The 21,505-nt window shown below is 47.5% G+C and overlaps 1 protein-coding gene across 4 annotated transcripts in view; it reads left to right on the forward strand.

The window, feature by feature from the left end:
* Nucleotides 1-21,505, forward strand: part of Dpp6 (dipeptidyl peptidase like 6) — an 877,415-nt gene that overhangs the window by 753,098 nt on the left and 102,812 nt on the right. For all 4 annotated transcript variants that reach the window (XM_032907169.1, XM_032907171.1, XM_032907168.1 and 1 more), the window contains exon 8: nucleotides 1,276-1,396. In XM_032907169.1, the coding sequence (XP_032763060.1) occupies nucleotides 1,276-1,396 (121 nt within the window). The remainder of the gene's footprint in view (nucleotides 1-1,275; nucleotides 1,397-21,505) is intronic.

Consider the following 21,505-nt stretch of genomic DNA (forward strand, 5'->3'; position numbering starts at 1 on the left):
AGCCACTGCTCTCTCCGCTCCTTCTGTGGTCATGTCTGCTCCATTTGGTCATGGCTGTGATAACTATCGCCCTCCCCATCTGCCTCCTGCTCCTCTCCTTGGACCACACAGATGCTAGACCCACCCTCAGCAGGCCTGCATCTGACTGTGCTGCCCCTACCCAGGCATTAGTTAGCAGCACTCCGTAGCTGCCAGTCTCCTCCCTACAGATTCACAGAGACTGGCTTCCTGTCCATTCTTCATTAATCCTCATCTCACAAGAATCTTATCCCCATTCTTCACCTGCCTTGCCAGCTCCACATCTGGTCTATCTCTGTGCTTTCCTCCTGCCCTCCGGCTTCTCAGTCTGTTGTGATCCCAGGTCTCAGAAACCTCATTTTAGGCATTTTGGCCCATGCTATAACTTAAATGACCCTTGAGGACATTGTGATGGGTGACCAGCCATAGAAGGACAGGCACTGCCTGGTGTCTGAGTGGCCATGAACAAATGCTTACAGACAGGTGAAGCACAGTTCCGGTGGCCAAGAACTGTGGAGAAGCATGAGTGGGTGTGCATCATGGGGCAGGGTGTCAGTGGGATGGCGGGAACACTCTGTGGGTAGACAGTACTGTGGTATGATCATACAGCTTGGTGATGCTGTGAACTGTGGACTGTTAAGTAGCCAGTACAACCGCTTCCCACCCCTTTTGTGAGGAAGCCTGGCCTATGTTGGCCTTGACTACCCAGATTCCCCACGACTCCACCCTGGGATAGCCCATGTCAGGATATGAACACCTAAAAACAAAGTGAATGAGTAGTATGGTCACACAATGGGGGCCTCCTACTACCATCTAGCCTCATGGCAGGCTTGGGCAGGCACAACCCCCTTACCCAACCACCCCCCAGCCTCTGCAAAGACTGAGATAGGAAGGGAGGCCTTCAGCCCCTTGGCCTACAATTAAACCACCAGGAAAACCTGTACTGCTGAAATAGCAATCCAATCCTGAGTACCATTGTTCCAGTACTCAGTTCACCCAGAAACTGTCCAATCATAACAATCTAGACATTACATTGACAAACAATTGTGACACTGGGTGAACACTGCAGAGTTTTGAGTGTCTGATCAATCCCTAAATACAGATTGTGTTGCAGGGGAATCAACCACCAGTGGTCCCATGACCACCTGTATTCAATCAAATACACACAGCAGGAGAATGGAAGTCTGGCAATTTCACATTTAAGAACACCTAAACCCACTCCTTGCTTAATTCTATCGTCTCTTCTTTCCGAATTAGATATTTATCTTTGAGAACAACATCTACTACTGTGCCCATGTTGGAAAGCAGGCGATTCGAGTGGTCTCTACGGGGAAGGAGGGTGTGATCTACAATGGCCTCAGCGACTGGCTGTATGAAGGTAAGACCTGCAGGGTGAAGAAACAGAGTGTGTGCCTGCTGGGCAGTGGCTGCAGTGGCTGGGTTCAGTTTCTAAATTCTCCTTCTTTTCTCTTTGGCTCAAGCTAAAAATTAAACTTAGATTTCTTGAGAGTGGTAGAGATCCAGGAAACACCAAGTAAGCACTCATGGATGGCAAGTGTGGGAATTCACAGGTGGCTAGGTAGGGGACATGTACAGGTGGCTAGGTAGGGGACACTCACAGGTGGCTAGGTAGGGGACACTCACAGGTGACTAGGTAGGAGACACTCACAGGTGGCTAGGTAGGAGACACTCACAGGTGGCTAGGTAGGAGACACAGGTGGCTAGGTAGGAGACACTCACAGGTGGCTAGGTAGGGGACACTCACAGGTGACTAGGTAGGAGGCACTCACAGGTGGCTAGGTAGGAGACACTCACAGGTGGCTAGGCTAGGGGGACACTCACAGGTGGCTAGGTAGGGGACACACACAGGTGGCTAGGTAGGGGACACTCACAGGTGGCTAGGTAGGGGACACTCACAGGTGGCTAGGTAGGGGACACTCACAGGTGACAGATGTGGACTTTCACAGGTGGCCAAGTATAGGGGACTCACAGGTGAGGAAGGACTCACGGGCAGCAGTGTAAGAGGCTTCATTGAACCCACTAATGCTTCTATGAAAGAAGAGTTTCTTTCTTGGGAAATTGTTGGAATGTTCCCAGTACAAATGTGTGTGTGTCCCTCTACCCACTCTAAGAGTTAGGAAACTTGTCTGCGTCTGGGAGAGGACAGATGTTTTAGTTGCCTTGTTGGTGAAACAATAACTGATGTTGGCTCACAGCTTGAGGGTCCAGTCCATCATAATAGGGTACACTTGGTGACAAGAGCCTGAAGTATCCAGTCACACTGCATCCACAGGCACAAGGCAGAAGGTGAAGGACACCACCGCTCAGCTTGCTTTCTCCTTTTTATGCAGTTAGGACCTCATCCTAGGGAATGATGTCACCCACATCTAGGGTGGGTCTTACCCCATTAATTAACCTGCTTAGATGACCTCTCATAAATGTGGTTGAAACTTGTCTCTTCAGTGATTCTAAATCCTGTTGACAATTTTTGCCATCAGAGCAAAGTTGGGAAAGTAGATTAAATCCTTCTAAAGAGCCCAGGCCCCTGGGGCTTTTATAACCAAAGGTCACAAAGGTGGATATTTGGGTGTTAAAATCTATGGTCAAGGTTTTTTGGGAGTTCAAGTCAGGCACACAGGACAGTCTGTATCTGGCAGGCCACTGCCCAACACCCTACTCACTGCTCATTTTGATACATCCTCGAAGGCCAAGAACAAGGTCTCCTTTCTCCTTTGTCACCCTTTTTCGAAACAGAGTTCATTAAAGGCATTTTATAGTTCTTGGAGAAGTTCATGCAGTGAGTTTCGGTCGCATTCACCCACCTCTTCCAAGTCTTCTAGATACTCCTTCCTTTCCCTTCCCAACCAATTCTATGGGATTTTGTTCAACCATCAAGGCCAATTTGAGCTTCTCAAATACTCTTGGATGTAGCCTTCCACTGGAGTGTGCTGGGCCTGCACACCCTTAAGGAAAACTTTCTCTCCCTCCCCCAGCAGCTGTCTGTTGTCACTAGCTTCTTGGCTGGAACTAGGATTTCACCCCCACTTCCTCTCTCCACACCAGGGTTTGATCTGCCTTCCATTTACAAGATCTTGTGCACACCATCACAACCACTGTGTGCTCATAGGTTAAGCTTCACTGCTGTGTCTCCTTGTGGGCATCCACTGCTCTGGATCTTAGCTTCTTACCGTTCTCTCTTCCTTGATGATCCCTGAGCTGTGGGTTGGGAGATACACATATTTTCTTTAGAGGTCAAATTCTGCAGTCTTGAATTCTCTGCACTTCAGCCAGTTGTGAGTCTCTGTGTTGTCACCCACTGCAAGCAGAAGTTTCTCTGGTGAGAGGATGAGAAGTGCCTTAATCTATGAGCATAGCTGTAAATCATTAGGAGTCAGTTTACCTGTCTAGCCATGGGTCCCATATAAGAAAAAATAAGCAATGTTTGTCTTTCTGGGTTCAAATGATTGTTTCCAGCAACATCCAGATTTCATAATTTCTTTTCTTTTGATAGCCAGGAAATATTCCACTGTGTAAATATACCACATTTTTATTATCCAATCATCAGCTGATGGATATCTATGTAGTTTCCATTTTCGGGCTACTGAGAATAGAGCATCGATGAACATGGATGAGCATGTGGTAGGACATAGATTCCTTTGAGTATGTGCCCAAGAGCAGAAGAACTGGACCATGTGGCATATCCAGTTCCAACTTCTTTAGGAAACTCCACGCTGATCTTCACAGTGTCCCTCCCACCACCAGTGAGTAAGTGTTCCCCTTACCCTAGAATATGCCTACATTTCTCATGGTTAGAGTTTCCTGGTACTAATCACACCTGGGAAGGTTCCACCTGGGAACTTCTGTACCTCCTGATGCCATCCCTTGGGAGTGTGAGGTCACACACAGCCTCTGGAAGCTCTCAACACTGTGCCACAGATGTGTCCAGGGACACTGATGAGACAAGTGGTCGCTCAACTCCAGGGTCAGCTGCTTCTTTAGAATTGTAGATGCAGACAGAGTCTACTCACAACCCCATCCCTAGACCTAAATGAGAGTTTAAATGTGTCTCACCTCTCAGCCTGAGACCACACGCACATTGGGTGACTTCTCCCAAATTGGGTTGGGGAGGATCAGGGATGTTCTGGCTTTATAGAGTGGTACCATTTCCTCGTAGAGCTGTCATTTCTCACACCTAGACTTCTGCCTTATGAGAGACTATAGTATGGAGAAGTGAGAGGACTTCCCCAGACAGCTTACTGAAATCTCGACCTTCAGGAGACTGTAAGCACAGCCAGATGTGTCATGTTCTCCAATCACGATATGGCACATGTCTGTCATCCTAGAGTTCTCTGACTCCCTTTCTGCCTACCACCTCCCCAAAGCACGCTCTGCTGGATGGAGATCCCAGCATTCCTTATTTCTGTCTGATGGACAAGCTGGAACTTCCACATGAAGGCAAGGTCTCCAGCCACTCTCCTGAGGGTCCCAGTGCTACACAGAGCTCAGATCACTCTTAAGAACCCAGTTTCCAGGTTGCATCTGAGACCCAGAAGAGTCAACTCTGAGACTTTGTTCTCTGGGTCCTGCCCAAGGGAACAGATGCTGGACTGATCAGTATCCAAGCTCGCACTGTACAGAAATGGCCCTGGAAACAGCAACCCAAGCTCTCCCAGCTCCATGCAGATTAATCTGAATGCACTGCACTGAATCCCCATGATAATCTATAGGAGAGACTATGTCACATACCATATAAAATTGTCAAGAGGGAGGATTCTGAAGTCCTGTGCTCACTGCCCCAGGAGAAAACTACAAAGTTTGAGATACAATCACAATGGGGCCTTGTCCTGTGAGTAGCTTCACCAGGCATGTCCAGCCCATGGAGATCATCAGGAAAGCAGCCCCAAATCATAAACTTACTTAAAACATCATGAGATATTTTAAAAATTTCTCTGGTTACTTGCCTGTGCAGATTCTCAGTACAGGTTTTCAGATGGTAAAGGGGCACACACGCCTACCCTTACCTATATATGATGACTTCCAAATATGGATCAAGCCTGCTATCTATCTTGCTGGAGTGGCAGACTAAGTAGTTAGTGGCAAGGCTGTGGGGTCATGGGGACCCAGACAGAATGTCCAGCATAATCCTGTAAAGATCTTTCACTTCCAAGAACTCAGCATGATCAAATAACATATGGGGGCTATGGAGGGCAGTATGGCTGTGATCAGAACAGATTTAACACAACATAGCAACTGGCAGGGACTTGAGGGTCTTATAAATTTTTAAAAGATCCTGTTATACTAACAGTGGCTGTATTCATTTTTGTTATTTTAATTAGTCACTTGTATTTTTATTGCAAAGGAAACAACATGTTACCTATTCTACTATCATTCTGTTATTGTAATAAATCACCCTCATCCAAAGCAACTTACCCAAGGGAAAGGTTTATTGCTTATAGGTCAGAGCCCATTGTTGAGGAAAGTCAGGGCAAGAACTCACACAAAAACCTGAAGCAGAGTCCGTGGAGGAATACTGCTTGCTGTCTTCCTTACTGCCTTGTGATAGTTTTCTTATATGCTCCAGGACCCCCTACCTAGGGAATGGTGCCTCCCACAATGGACTGGGCCTTCTTACGTCTCCTACAGACATGCCCACAGCCAAGTCTGATCTAGGCAAGTCTTCAGTTGAAATTTCCCTCTCAAATGACTCTCAGTTGTGTCAAATTAGCAATCGAAGTTAACTAGGGCAATATATATTTTAATGATAGAGAGACTGGAGCATTCAGGCAGGATTTCCCAGGTGGACATTCTGTCACAGTATACAAACTGTCTGTTCTGGACTCCATGGGAGGCAAGTGCAAGCTGAGCTCCTTGAGGCCCTAAAAAGGCCTTGGGTCTTGCTGCAGGAGCCTCAGCTCACTCTGTAACTAATCCCCTTAATAACATTTAAGGCCAGGAGGTTTGAAACATCTTTCTCAGTAACTCCAAAAAAAATTAAAAATTCATTGCTTTGCCATTTGAGTTAAGCTTTGCCTTGGCAAATCTGTTGAAAGGTTCTTTATTTTCTTCAAGGCATTTACAAGAAATCTTGTAGATATGTTAACAGAGCCCCAAATATTTTAAATCAATCTCATGGTGATGGGGCAGCTTAATCTGCTTAGCCTCACTCCCTGAAATGTTCTACATGCTGATGGCTCAGACTTCTGAAACTGGGAACCTGGGAGCCCTGAGGGATATTGTGTCCTTTTTTAATAACAGGAGAACAAACTTAGAAGATTGCCTTCGCCTAATCGGTGACTTAACTTTTATTCCCAGGCTCTTCCTTCAGAGGGGGCTGGAGGTAGATGCAAGAGATAATACTCAGAACCTCTGCTGAGGGCCCTGCTGGCCTGGAAGGGTTACTTCTCAGAAGCAGCTAAGGCAGAGTAAGATGCAGACTGCAGTCTGCACTTATTGGCAGCAAGACATCACATTGATTTTTGTTTCCCAAAAAGAGCCTCAGACATATTGAATGCTTCAGAATGTTGGAGACAGAGGGAGGGAAGAGGTAGGAAGCAGCGTGGGGGCTGCTGGGAATCTCCACCCCTTGAGAAAAACTATCTCCTGCTCCTGAGTCTGGCTATTGCCTCCTGTTGTCAGCTGGGTCACTTCCCAGGGCTTGTAGGGACCAGAGACGGTCTTAACCAACAAAGTCTGCATCTCTTGTCCACTGAGGAAATGGCTATGTGGGCTCATGGTTTAATAGAAAGACAAAGGCAACCTGATAGTATTGGCAGTTTTAAGTTTTACTGAACTTGATTATCCATAAACTAAATTTAAGGTGTTACTAAAATATTCTGACAACCGTGGAAGAACGTTCCACGAAGAATCTGTGCGGGACTTAGTAATTCAAAATCCCCAACATGAGAGCATTTGAGCAGAGAGTTGTAATTATCCAAATTTTTACAAAGGTTCTTTGTTACTATGGTTACAGAGCCGGTTGCTACCCTTTATTTATAAAGTGCCATCAGCTCATTTTCATCCTTATCAAGTACACGAGCTATCGAGGACCAACACAGCATTGTCGCTGGCAGTTTTGTAATAAGAATTTAAGTCCCTAAATGTTCCTATGAAGTGATGAACTACCCGTTCCTTTTCTGCTAATCAGCTGTGTAGAGAGCCCAAACCTAGCACGGGTCCTCAAGGACATGCCCTCATACAGCTGGCCATCAGATGGCTGAAGGTCTCCTGAGAATGAACTCTCTCCCCTTGTATATAGGATGAGGAATTCTAATCCCAATTCATCTAACAGAACAGAGGAAGGACCAAAGGACCATGAGCTTGGAAAACTATTTACAGAACCCAGCCTGGAGCCATAAGGAGGCTGAAGCAGCTAGGACCTGAGAAAGTAGCTTGGAGGACATTTACTTAGTTGGTAGACAGACAGACAGACAGACAGATAGATAGATAGTCAGACAGACAGACAGACAGTCTGGTTTGGTGTGCGTGACCTTACTCGTCTAGGGCAGCAAAGTGCTTGGAACATGGGACCAGACCAAGATGCACTATTTGGAAGGGCAGAGTTGGCCAGGTGAGTGTGGAAGGAACCTGTGCTATAGATCTTGAGTAGCTGTGACAGGTAGTAGTGCCCGAATGTGGCCTGAAGATGACTCCATTGGGTAGTTCCTGGCCAGCAGTGACCAGATGGAAGAAATGTTGGGACAGTGTGTGCTCTGTTGTGTCCTCTGCCATTCTCTGGGAAGCAGAGTAAAGGGGGGAGGGGTCAAAGTGGTCCTCTCCCCCGCCTATAGTAGCTACAGAGAGGTTGAAGTTAGGTTTGGGTCTGCACAGCTAGACTGCTTCCTAGTCACTGACAGCACCAAAGTTCCTTGTAGATCAGTTGTAGAAATTCAATATTTTGAAAGCCATATTGCCTCCACCTGCAATGTCTAGAGGAGGTTCTGTACAGAAATTAACAATGGATGCATCTAAACTCAGTCAGCCCTCACCGAGCTTTCTGCCCTTTCAAGTGCTGCATAGCAGAGCAAAAGAGAAATGGACTAGCCCCATGACTGGGACAGAAAGCCTAATGCACCCAGGAGGTAATGTAACAAGAGACTGTTTTCACTGGCCAGCTCTAGTCCCGAGGACCATGCAATATCACTGGTCTCAACTCTGACAGCGAGGAGACTGTGTCTTGTGGAGGCACAGAGCAAGAGAAGAGAGACTCATTCTCCATTGACAAGGAATAGGGCGAGATTGTGGCTTGCTGATACTCAGCTTTCTCTGAGCCAGGGCCAGCCAGATTTGTGTCTAGGCTTTGCATCAATCGACCAAGCAATGAACTAAGGCAGGGAGTCAAAATCAGAACACAGCATAGAATGTGGCAGCTACATCCAGAGTCAAGACAACCAGGGGCCTCATCTCTGTTCGCCTGTCCTGTGTGATGCCTCCTCCCTGGTCCTGAGTCCTACCAGCCCCTCCCCCTCATCACCTCTGTTCTTGCCTTTCCATCCTGTCACTTCCACAACTCCGAGGTTGAAGTGTGCGTGTGTCCTGAGTGACACAGCTCATTTTCTTACACACCACTCTCCTGAGATAACGAGAACACTGTTCACTTCTGCGCTGATGACACCACGCTCCCATCTCATCCACGTTTTCTTAAAGACTGTCTCACGGCTATTGACCGTTTAGTCAAAGAATATCAGTGTGAGGGAGCCAACGTGGAGTGTAGAACATCTGTCCTGGGAGAGCCAGCTGTTTCTGTAAAGGGATAAATAATAAATCACTTGACTTTGGCAGGTGACGACTTGTCAACACTGGTTCTGTTATGACAGTGAACAGGCAACCATAGACCCCAAGGAAACAAATGACATGGCTGCCTGCCAAAAAAAAATCTTTTTTTTTATGGACAATGAAATTTGCTTCCATGTAATTCTCCCACATCATTAAATCATCATGTTTCTCACCCAGTAAAAAACAAAACCAACCCTAGAGAGTTAGTTGGGGGATGGCTCAGAGGACCCACATAAATGCCAGCCAAGCATGGAGACTCTCTGTGATCCCAGTGATGGGGAAGCATAGATGGGGATGGGGGAGGTTCCCATAGCAAGCCAGCTGGCCATGCGAGCTGCATCAGATGGGTGCAGGTCACCAGAGAACAGACAGGAAAGACAACAATGTTGACCTCAAGCCTCCACATACACACATGCCCCAGTGGACACATACATGCAGTACAGGTACCTACCACATATGATCATACATACATGCATACACCATGCACTCACAGACACATGCACACACACACACACACACACACACACACACACACACACACACACACACACACACACACACACACACACACACACACACACACACACACACACACACACACACACACACACACACACACACACACACACACACACACACACACACACACACACACACACACACACACACACACACACACACACACACACACACACACACACACACACACACACACACACACACACAGACACACACCACACACACACACACACACCCACACACACACACACACACACACACACACACACACACACACACACACACACACACACACACACACACACACACACACACACACACACACACACACACACACACACACACACACACACACACACACACACACACACACACACACACACACACAGTTCATCACCCTTCCTCTAGACCAGAATGGCACTAATCCCTAAGGTCAATCCTGGTCGCAGGCTTGTCCCACCCGTCACAGGTATTGCACACTCACAATGGACAAAGGGATGTTCTGTGGGAACACAGACTGGATGTGGCAGGACACTTCTGCTCAGAACTCATTGTCTGGGTGTGCCACATGCCCCCTCCCCCCAGGGTGCCAGAGTATCATGGAGCAGTCGCTCAGAAAAAGGAACAGATACACTTGGAAAGCCATCCTTCATTGGTACCTTTGTGTGTTTGTGAACAAAATGCTCGCTAGAAGTAGCTAAAGAGAGGAAAGATTGTTTACAGGCATGGCATGGCTCCTCAGAGAACTTTCAGGCCATCACCTGAGGGGAAACATGGCTGAGTGGCTTCATCTATGGTGGCAGAAGCATGAGGCAGTGTCTGTTCATATCATGGTAGGCCAGGAAGCCGCAAAGCAAACTGGAACCTAAGTCAGGTCTTCCAACAGCGAGGCCCCACCTCTCAATGAATGCACAGCCTTCCTAGTAGGGACAGACCATTCCAAATAAGACCATGGAGGAGACATTTCACAGTCAAACCCTGAGATTCCTTCTGGGCCCCTATAAGTTCATGGCCACCTCATAATGCAAAATGCAGCCAATCCAACTTCAAGAGCCCCAAGTCTTAACAGTCCCAGGATTGTGGAAAAGTCCAAAGTCTCTACTGATACTCACAACCACTGTGAGCATTGAGCTGCACAGTTATCGTCCTGATTGACCGAACCTGGGGAGCATGCTTTTTCCAAATGAGTGTCATTTATGCTCTGTCATTGAGTGTGGACTTGTCCTCAAGACCCTTTCTTATGATCCCAGCACAAGCGGTGTGTTCTTTAGTGATCTTTGCAGCAGTGTCTTAGAGAGACAGCTGTGATAAAAAAAACCTTGACCAAAGACAAGTCTCACATTTGTTTATCTTCAAAAGCAATGAGGTTAGGGACTCACACAGGACAGGAACCTGGAGGCAGAACCTTGAGAGGCCATGGAGGAGTGCTGCTCCCTTGCTCTGTGACTTGCTCAGCCTGCTTTCTTACCCAGGTCCACCAGCCAGGGATGGAGCCACTCACTATGGGCTGGCCCCTCCCCCATCAACCACTAATTGAGTAGATTCCGCACAGGATTGCCTACAGCCCAGTCATATGGAGCCATTTTCTCAACTGAGGTTCCTGCTTGTCTGATAAAAACAACCAGCACAAACAAGTTTATCTGTGCTTGATACTTGCTTTGTCTGCACTGTTTCCCTGGCTCATTCTCAAATCCTCCTCCTCCATGTTTTGTTGGATTATCACTGTATATCTGTAGTATCTGTGTCACTGTATGTCTGGCCTAGGACAGCAGTAATAACCATGCCTCATGTTATGCTACCTCGAAGTTTCCTCTGCAAGGTTAAAACCTTAATGACTTCTAAACTCAGACCCATTCAAGCTTTCGGGACACAGGCAGGTTCAGCCAGAGTCTTTGCCGTCATGCAGTACAAATAGCCTGTCACTCAGTCCAAAGGACCGTCTGTGCCCATCTAAAGTTTCTCCAGCAGTCTGCCTGTCTGTGTTTCTGTCAGATGCCTCTGAACACTCTGTGTGATCAGTTTCCTGCTCTGCTTCTCTAGGCTGCATCTCAGTGCTTTCCCAAACTCCTCCTGAAGATCAGTTCCGAAGGCTGAAGAACCACACAGTGATATTCAGTCACAACAGCAGCCCTGCCTCCCTAGTATCCTAGTATCTGTGTCACTTGCTACGACCATAACACCTGACAGAAGCAACTCGGGGGAAGCAACATTTATTTGGCTCATGGTTTCAGAGGGATCAAAAGGCCTCACAGTGAGAAAGGCATGGCGGGGCAGCTCCACCATAGTAGTAGAGCATGCAGCAGCAGACCTTTATGCTGTGCGTCACCAGGAGACAGAGGGAGCAAGTGTGTGGGCATAGTCTTTAAAGGCCCATCCCTATTAATTGACCATCTCCATGCTGACCCTACTAAGAGTTCTGCAGTCTTAAAGACAGCACCACAAGATGGAAGCCAAGAGTTCAAAACATGAACCAGTTTGAGGGGTAGAAAGATCAAATGATAGCATTCCCTGAAGAATTCACCATAGCCACTGTTCTTGGCATCAAATTGAGTGACCCTACCAACGGATGAAGTTTCTAGAGAGATGTCACTGAATCTCAGAAACAATGGGCAATTATAGACAGCTAGACTCAGAGTTTAGTGTCTGAAGGAACCCAGGGACTGCCTGGCTGGGCCACTGCTCTGACAGTAGGGAATATGGGGTGGGGGGCATGGTAAGAGGGCAGTATTGCCTTCGTCGTTCACCTGTGGTATAGAGCCCTGATGTTAGTGATGACTCATTGCCTAGGGCCACCCAGACCAGTCACAGAAAGTCATCCCCAGGGAAAGAGAGTTTATAGCTCTCTGTTACAAAATCAGTCTCTGTATCATGCTTCAGAGTTAGCAGCCTGAGGGCAAGCCAGAGCCAAAGTCCAGCTCTTCAGTGAGGAGGGGTAAAGCCCTGGCTCAGCTTGTGCAAACTTCTTCCTTGGCAACGATAGCAGTGTAACCCAGCCAGTGTCCCTCCCTGACAGCCGCATGCAGAACAGAAATGGGGTGACTGCAGACCTCTCACTCTGGAAACCAGGACCACATCTTCATGTGGTGCATGCCAGCACAGGCTTTGAGAGTTTTAGAGAGATTACCAGTCATTTTAACTCGGTATAAATGGATGGTCTGTCTGAGTTTGTGAGAGAAGAGAGATGCAAGGGCACAGAGGACGAAGTCCCCTTAAGGCTTGAGGAATCTTGCTGACAACTAATTACTCAGCCTTGAGAGCGCTGGGTGAATGACGTGTGTTCAGTGTTTATAGTTTAGGCTTTTAAATCATGCATTGGTTGCAGGAATAAGACAGATACATCTGCACCATGGGGTAGCATGATGAAACGTAAAATCTACAGTAGATACACCTGATGATACCTAGAGCTCATAACCAGCATTAATTATTTTGCCCACTGTTTCTTTTCTCCTTTAGACTTTTATTTTTTTCTCATTCTAGAAGTTTCGGTGTAGTAGATTATATAGTAGACTGTTAGTCCCAGTTCTAACTTTTTCCTTGTCTGATAGTGCCAGGCACACACAGTGCAATAATGGAGGTTTGTGCTGCTACCTCTTGGTTTTAGGATGAAGTGTTCAGCTGTCTCTAGTTCTACTGAGAAGCTCTGGAGGCAGGAGTGTCCTCCGACCTGATAGGCCTGGGCCAGCACAGGGTACCCAGCTCTCCTAAGAGGTGCTGAGCGGCTGCCAGGCGCAGAATTCTGCCTCCCTGGATCCTACAGTGTCACCTGCTCACTTCTCCTTCAGGAAGGACCAATCCTCCCTTTCTGCAGAATAAATGCTTTTGGCAGTCAGTTTATCAAAAGGAAAGCAGATGGCTCTGTGGGTGCCGAGCCTGTAAGGTATTGGAATTTTAAACATTTTACTAGAGGACACTTCCAGGAGGTGTTGCTCACAGAGGTCCATGCCGCCCTGAATGGGGTTCTAAGCACCCTGCCTTCACTCACGAGGAGTCTGTCTCCATTGGTCTACTCAGAACCACACTATAACCCCTTCTCCTGAACATGGGGCATCTCTTAAAAGGGACACCCTGTCCCGCAGTGTGTGCCCTCCCTCTGCAGGCTTCCTTTGCCTCAGCCCAGTAAGAGAGCGGAGAAATTCAGGTACCAGGATGCATCCCTGGAGATACTGGAGGTTCACATCCCTCACACATCCAGAATTGCATTTCAAGTTCCACCAGGACCCCAGCCTCGGATTAACCACTGGGATTCAGCTCCATGGTGAAGAGGAAGGAGGAGAGAGGAAGAGGAGGCATCAAGGAGCCTCCCCCAGTAACAGTGGACACTTAGCAACAAGGAAGCAGAGACAAACCACACGTACAACTTCTGTTACCACTCGGCATAGTCCATGTAGTGGCCATCTCCAGAGCCCCAGCTGCTGGCTGTCATCCCTACGTGGGAAACAGTGGTTCTCTAACAGCTGCACCTGTAGGCTATAAAGTTTATGTAGCAAGGTGGCCCTTTGCCACACGCTAGCTGTCTGGTACATAAACATTGTGGAGAAAATGATATATTCTGACTCTAGATTGCAGAGTAAAAATTAGAAAACCAGGCAGCTAGCAATCCTCTAACCCAAGAAGTAGTCTGCCAAAAACTTTAATTGCTCTGTTTTTCCTTCTATCGAGGTATTATAGGGGCATGCCTGCCAGACTCTTCCCATATCTGCTTTTATTATGACTTTAAATCAGGGAAGTGTGACGCAACACAAGCTTCTCCTAAAACAGAGAATTAAAGACAAAGAGAGATTTGACTTTAAAAAAAATAGTGGTTGTTCCCATGTCACCCCCATCTTGGGGACCTCACAGCTGTGCTAACAAGTTTGTTTCCTCCAGCAAGGATCTCGGAGCCAGGTGCCCCATCTCTGTTTACACGCTCAGAGATTCAGACTAACGGCCAGCTCTCTCCAGGCCTGAGCATTAGGGAGACTCTGGGGAGGGAAGTGGGGGTTTAAGGGCCCTTTGGGCTTCGGAGCACAGAGCAGCCCTAAAATTCATTCTCTGTTCAAGCACTGAACTCAGCCTGTCAGAGCCGTCACCACCAGCCAGCCTGGGCTTCTCCTTCATGCTATACAAAGAGCTCTGCACATTTGGAGAAATAAGGCAGAGATGAATGGGGTAAGAGAGCAGTCGGCAAGGGCAGCACACAGCGTCCTGCAGCACCTCAGAGCAGCGCACAGCAGCCCAGGTGGAAACTAAGGTCCTACTGAGGACTACAATTCTGTGACTTCTCTTGTGCCTTGCTGACTTGACTTCAGGGTACTCGGGATGTGAGTTCACTCTCTCTCCTTTCCAGAGATTTTCATATATACTCTCTTCTTGGTTGTGTTCGCCAACCATGAAGCCCTGGTTGATCCTTCACAGAATAACACATAACACTAGGTGTGATACTCCAATCCCAACACTTAGGAGGTGGAGACAAGAGGACCAGGTCATTGTCACTTTCTGGTACACAGTAATTTGGAGGCTATCCTGAGCTACATGAGGCCCTGTCTCAAACACTCAAGAGGATATAGGTAAAGCCATGGATTGCAGCCCTATAAAAGCTGCTCCAGAAAAATCCTCACTAAAATGTCCCCAGTCATAAAGAAGAGTGTCTGTCACCACTCCCCGTGCCTGCCAGTGCCTTAGGAGAGAATTAAAGCGTCCATATAAGTATCCATGGACTTGCTGCACAGTATGGCTGTCCTGGAAGGTGAAAATTCTGTCAGAAAAGCAAATCAACCGCAGTGAAGGAATGAAAGGTTAAGATGCTGCCACCTGGTGGCTGCCTTAGTCATGTGCAGAACACACGAGTTGATTTATGAGCGTTTGCCGATCTCTGACGATAACGAGTCTTGCTAGCCCTGTGTAATATGCAAATAACATGGTGCTGATTAGCATTAGAGGTTTCAAGCCTTTCGAGGCAAAAGCTGCACTCGCCTTCTGGCTTGATGTTCTCTGATTTCTTTTTTAACCCCCCATTAAATTCCATTCCCAGCACCTTGGATAATGTGTTTAGTGGCGGGAGAAGGCAGCAGATGCAAGCAGGAATAAATAAGATTTTCCATATTTAGAATGAGGCCATTCATTTCCAAGCACAGATATATCAGGAGTGTTGTTTATATAGTTGGCAATTTTTCTTGGACCCAGATTTCGCAGGGTTGATCTGGGAACCTCTGGACAGGAGCGGGGCAGCTTCTTCTGCTTTCTTTATTACTTTTTCTTTCTTTCTTTCTTTTTTTTTTTGTTTGTTTGTTTTATTCTGTTTTTCAAGACAAGATTCCTCTGTGTAGCTCTGACTATAGGCTGACCAGGCAGCCCTAGAACTCAGAGATCCACGTACCTCTGCCTCCCAGGTGTTGCGTGCCAGCATTTGGAGCTGTGTCAGCTTTCTGTCAGGGTGCATTCCCCACCCTCTGAAGGAAACAGCTGGCAGTGCATTTCAGCACAACGCCATAGAGCCTCCCCAGACCTCCAGCCAAACACAAACCCACTGCACCACCCACGCCTCTATTTTGAGGGCAGTTATTGAGCACTTGCTGTTTGCAAAGCACCTTGAAGACCGTGTTTGTAACAGGGGCTTCTCAGTTACAGCCTGTCCAAAACGCGGGCGATGAAGGCTGGTTCCAGAAAACTAGAAGGTTCTGGGAGTGAGATGCTGTTGCGATTGTGTGGACAAGTGAGATTGTGCCGGAGAAGATGTAGCACTCAGAAATGGGTGTCCGCCCCAGACAATGCATGTCAGTTTAAACCCAACTGGAGTCCCTCACAGAGCATCTCCTACTCCCTGTATGGCTTGGGCCTTTGCCCTGTACCTGAGGCTGCAAGTGTTAAGGATATCACCCTGATACAGGGGACAGTAAGCAAAGGAGCTGGAAGTGTCCAACAGAGCATGGCCACTACAAATGGCTGGGTTTGCCCTGTCAGCAAAAGCACTCACATCCCCACTTGCAGTCCTGTCCAAACCACAAGTCATACCTTCCCTGCGTTCTAAATAGCTTGTGTAGAACTTAGTCTGGAGTGCCAGATGGTGGTAAATGGTACTGTATGGGGCTATGCAGTTTGAGAACACAGTATTTACTACAGTAAATAAAAGTGTTCCTGTGACCCCGAACACTGTCACCTCATGCCTACAGAGGTCATTGGTTTATCACCACCCCCAGCATTGTCCTCACATTGGGCCCATTCAATTGCTGTTATCAAATGGTAGAGACAGCCATTGCTGTCGTTGTCAAAGGAATACTAGAGTTGACAAGGACCTTGTCACCTCCTGTTTTGTGACCCCAACATTAATAGAGCTTGGACTTGAGAGTAGGTTATCCAGCCTAGGGACACAGCCTTGGTTTTGAGCAGAATAATTCTAATGTGTCCATTTGGAACCAGAACGTGGCCCTCTTGTGTGTAGCACACTGTCCTCAGTGTGACCTCGGGAAGCATAGGAGGACAGAGGATAAGCACCGGACCATTAGGGAGGACTGTGCTGAGCCCTGGGTGTGCTTTGTTTTGTGGGATTCCATTCAGACAACTTGAGGACCTCCCATGTCTGTGGATGACACCCATTCTACTCTACTTACTAGAACAGACAAGGGTGGGTTCCCATTCATTGAGAATCCTCAGACAAGGGTGGGTTCCCATCATTGAGAATCCTCAGACAAGGGTGGGTTCCCATTCATTGAGAATCCCCAGACAAGGGTGGGTTCCCATTCATTGAGAATCCTCACACCAGCCTAAGACTAAGGGTTCACTCTTGTTCTTTTGCCACTGGAACCAGAATCAAGATGAGCCAATTGTGCAGGGAAGAGGAACTACCCAAAAGCCATTAATAATTTATAGCTAATTAACCTTTTCTTTAATAAACCTTGAGACCTAATTTCCTGTCCGGTGCATTCTGTGTTTTCAATGATATTAAGAAATAATTATACAGAACATCTCGATCTGATTGGGGCAAATGCTGCTAAATTAGGATTTTCTTAGAAAATGTGTATTAAATGAGCCTTTTTACAGTTCTTCAAGAAATCAAATCTTATCCCCTTTTTAATAATGTTTTGTTAATTCTTTGGGAATTTTTACCACATTCACTTCACCCTCCCCCAACTCTACCCAGATCCAGCCATTCCCCTCACACACTCGGGCCCACTGAGTCCATTCTGAGTTGGCCAACTACTTTCAGGTGTAGGCCTGCCTGAAGTGTGGTCAGCCTACCAGGGATCACACCATTGAAGAACACTGACTCTCCCAAGCAGCTGTCACATACCAATGACTCCTCAGCTAGGGACAGGACATCATCCCCACTGATCCTCTCTATTCTGAGAACTTTTCTGGCTTCAGGGTGCACAGGTCTTGTGAATGCTAGAGCCATTTTGAGATCATATGTGTAACTGCTGTGTTGCCCAAAAATCACCATATCCTTGAAGTGGTCCACTGCTTTGGCTCTTACAATCTGTCCGCCAACTCTTTTTCAAAGATCCCTGAGCTTTGAGAAAAGGGACATGAGACAGGCATTGTGTTTAGAGCTGAGCCAATGTAAAGAAATATTTTACCTATAAGTTAAGGCAATAATTGTGCTTTGCATCAGACATGTCTTTCATAAAACCATGGAAATTAAGCCATGCCCTTTGTAAGAAACCCTTGGTAAACACAAGCCATGCCGGTAGCTGAACCCCTGGGAATTAGCATTCTCACCTGAGAGACTGTCTCTTTTAACTTCTGGATGCATACTAAGAAAGTGATCAGCATTGGAAAGACATCAAGAAGAAAATTATAATTGTAGGAAAATGAAAACTCATTATACAGTTGATAATCCATTTTACGTGAGTCACTAAACCAATCACCGGGTAGATTGCGACATCTGCACCGGAGCTAAGAGCGCTTCGTAGAATGTTCTGCTTGAAAACCAGACATACTTCAGGAACAATTTGGGCAAGCCTTGGTTCATCCTGGGCACAGATATCCGTCATCTCCAGGCTGCCTGGCTACCCGGCCTGGGTCAAAGGGAGCTCTTCAGTAGGAGAGTTAAGATGCTAACATTCCCAGGCCAAACAGGCCTGGGCTCTGAAGGCACAAGTGGGCACAAGTGTGGAGGGAGAGAGGAAAGGAAAGAAGATAGAGAAGGCCAAGGTTAGGGAGTGGCACTGGGCTCAGAACTTCCCAGCCCGAGGCCTCATGAACCACTGAGGCTTTGTTCCTTTAGAGCGTTGAAGTGTGGAGACTGACAGTGCTTACTGCCTTAGCTGCTCTTGGCGGAGGGTCTAATCCCAGCAGGTAGGCCCAGCAACATTTACCAGGAGCTCAGTGCGGCTGTGTCTTATGGGAATTCAGTTAAAGAGCTACACACACACACACACACACACACACACACACACACACACACACACACACACACACACCATGTGTTTAACCTATAAATCTCGATAAGAAAGAAAAACAAAAATGTCCAGAATTGGATTTCTACCTGAGATTAAGGGAAAGGCAAAATGTGCCAAGGTTTGGAGGCTGGGATGTTGGATGAAGTATCCTGCCCTTTCTTCAGTCTCTACCGTGGGTCAGTCCTGCCCCCTGGTTGCACTGCACCCTGCTAAGGAGCTGCTGCAGCTGCTGTTGGATTGTACTGTGGTAAGCACTGAGGTGCAGTGGCTTGCTTGGATTGTGCTGTTGCAGGAGAGATCCACCTGAATCCATGGCATAAAAACAAGCAGGGATAGAACCAAATGGCTTGACAGGTGAAGGCACCTTCTACCAAGCCCGATGATCTGAGTTCAATCCCTGGGACTCACATAATGAAAGGAGGGGACCGACTCTTAGAGTTGCCCTCTGGCTTCCGTTCACTCACTATGACATGCCCCCCCCCCGCACAAATTCATGCAGAATATGCATTCAAATATATTTAAGTAATGTAATAAATAATATTCTTAAAGGATGAGCTGTGGAAGCCAGCTGTGGCCCTGGTGAAATCAGTGAGAATCTTGCCCGTCTCGCCCTCAGCAGTGGGAGCTTTTGACAGTTTTCTTTCTCTGATTTTATGGTCAGGGCGCACTGCTCCTCTCCAGCAGAGCCACAGGCCCACGTGGCACATCCGTCCCTCTCATAGCTCCTCTCTTCGCGTTTGATTATTACTTGATTATCTACTCCTCTCGTGCTCTGACGGCTCCTTCACGTCCACTCTCAGCACACTGTGGCGGCGAGGATGAGAGAGCACGATGCTGCTTTCTGCTGCATGACTCAAGCAGGCACACAACCTCCTCATGAAGCAACGTGTCCCTCTCACCCAGCACAGAGTGGTGACAAGATGGCCTTCGGCCAACAGCTGCCACCAGAGGTCAAAAGCTGCCTTGCCTCTCCTCCCTTCCTGGCCTGAGTCTCCTTCAGTTCCAGATTCAAGCAGGCCCCCAGCTTCCTGCTTCTAAGTTCCAGTTGGGGAACTCCATGTCCCACATGACCTTGAACTAAAACCAACACTCTTGTTTCTCAGGGAGCAGCCAGAATCAGCAGGCAAACACTGTTCTTATACCCTGACTGTAGGACTTCAAGATAATATCTCTGGTCATCAACTCACTATGTCTCCCAGAATGCACTTGAGCTCCTGACCCTCCTGCCTCTACCTCCCGCCTGACTGTCACATTGTTCACCATGTCTCTTCATGGTGTGCGTTCCCAGTCTGCTGTGTTAGGGTGTTATTAAGTGAGTGGATGGCTGAATGCCAAATGAATGATGAATGAATGAGTGGAAGCTATATGAGTCAACGAGGAAGTAATATATGCATGAGACTCTGTTATTTGTTGAGTGAGAGGCCCATCTAAAGAAGGCCTAAGGGCTATGGCTTCAGGAGATTCTACCCATTAAAAACAAATAAAGAATGAAGAGCTAAAGAAAGCACTAACAAACAGGGCAGCCCAGGCAGTCAATGTGTGGGTCTATCTTCCCTGCCCCCAGCCCACTGACTCAGAGAGTGTTCATGGACAAGCAGGTTTAGGAGCAAATGTATTTCCTCTGTTCTTAGTGAAACAGAGACAAACCTTAACCTCCCAGCCCCACTTTACCTTGCCTCAGAAAATGAGACCCATGGAGCCTCGACAGCCCACCTGTGGGACATATTAAGGTCCCTATGGGACACTAGTTAAGACTGTTTTCTAGCAAAGTTCCCAAGAGTTCCCGTTTTCCTTTCCATCTGTGCTACTCTAAACAACCCAGACTTCTCTCCAGCTGAGCCTGAACCATGGGTCTGTGGGTCAGGGACCCCTGAACCCAGCCACCAAGAGGACCCCCAAGTCCCACATCACAGTCCATAGAGTTTGGGTCCTGGTATTAGTCCCTCCCATCTGAACTGGCCATTGTCCCCAAACAGCTGTCCACCAGGGCTGTGCAATTGACTTTCTGTGTCACTTAGTGGCGAGAACCCTTGTCACAGAGCTGGCCAGAGAGCACACGCTACCTGGGTCAGATCCCTTGTGGAACTTGATGTGGTGCTGGCAGGCAGCCTTGTCTTCCATTTGGGAATCACAGCAGCTGTCCAGTTCTGAAGAACTCCTGCTGGAGGCTCCTATCCAACGGGAAGACCGATCCCCGGATGTTTCCCATCTGATGGGCATCTGAGGGCCAAATCACAGTGTTACGCTTTGTCTTCACTCCAGCCAGCAGAAAAGAGAGGCAATGACTGTCACTTGCCGTCCCTTGTGCAGGGTCTGGACTCAGAATTTGCCATACCTAACCTGTAACTAAGGTTTCCCCCACCCCCATGCAACTAAGATTCATTGATTCTCTGTCTAGAAAGGGGGGAGGTGTGAATTTCCAGGTTCCTCCACGATGCCTTCCTGATTTCATTTGCATCTGTGTTTTCCTCCCGAGTCCACTGTGGTAATCCTATCACTTCTGTATCATTTGATATTGCCAGCTCGCAATAATTCGAAGTTCATAATTAACTTCTAAACCATCTCTACCACATGGCTCAGAGCCTTGTGCAGATGGAATGCTCTGGTTTTGATCAATAATGTTAACTCAGGCTTCAGGCACAATACACCAACATCTGCTGTCACTGTGTGTTCTTCCTCTGCCTGTCACCTCTCCACGCCTCAGGACACCAGCCGTATTGGATTAGGGTCCACTGTCTCTGGCAAAGTCTCAACCAAGTTTACGTCTAACGACCACTGTGCATTGACCCTGTTTCCAAGTGAGGTCACACTCGGGGAGG

Source organism: Rattus rattus, chromosome 6 (assembly GCF_011064425.1).
Source record: "Rattus rattus isolate New Zealand chromosome 6, Rrattus_CSIRO_v1, whole genome shotgun sequence".
In the NCBI taxonomy this organism is placed as follows: domain Eukaryota; kingdom Metazoa; phylum Chordata; class Mammalia; order Rodentia; family Muridae; genus Rattus; species Rattus rattus.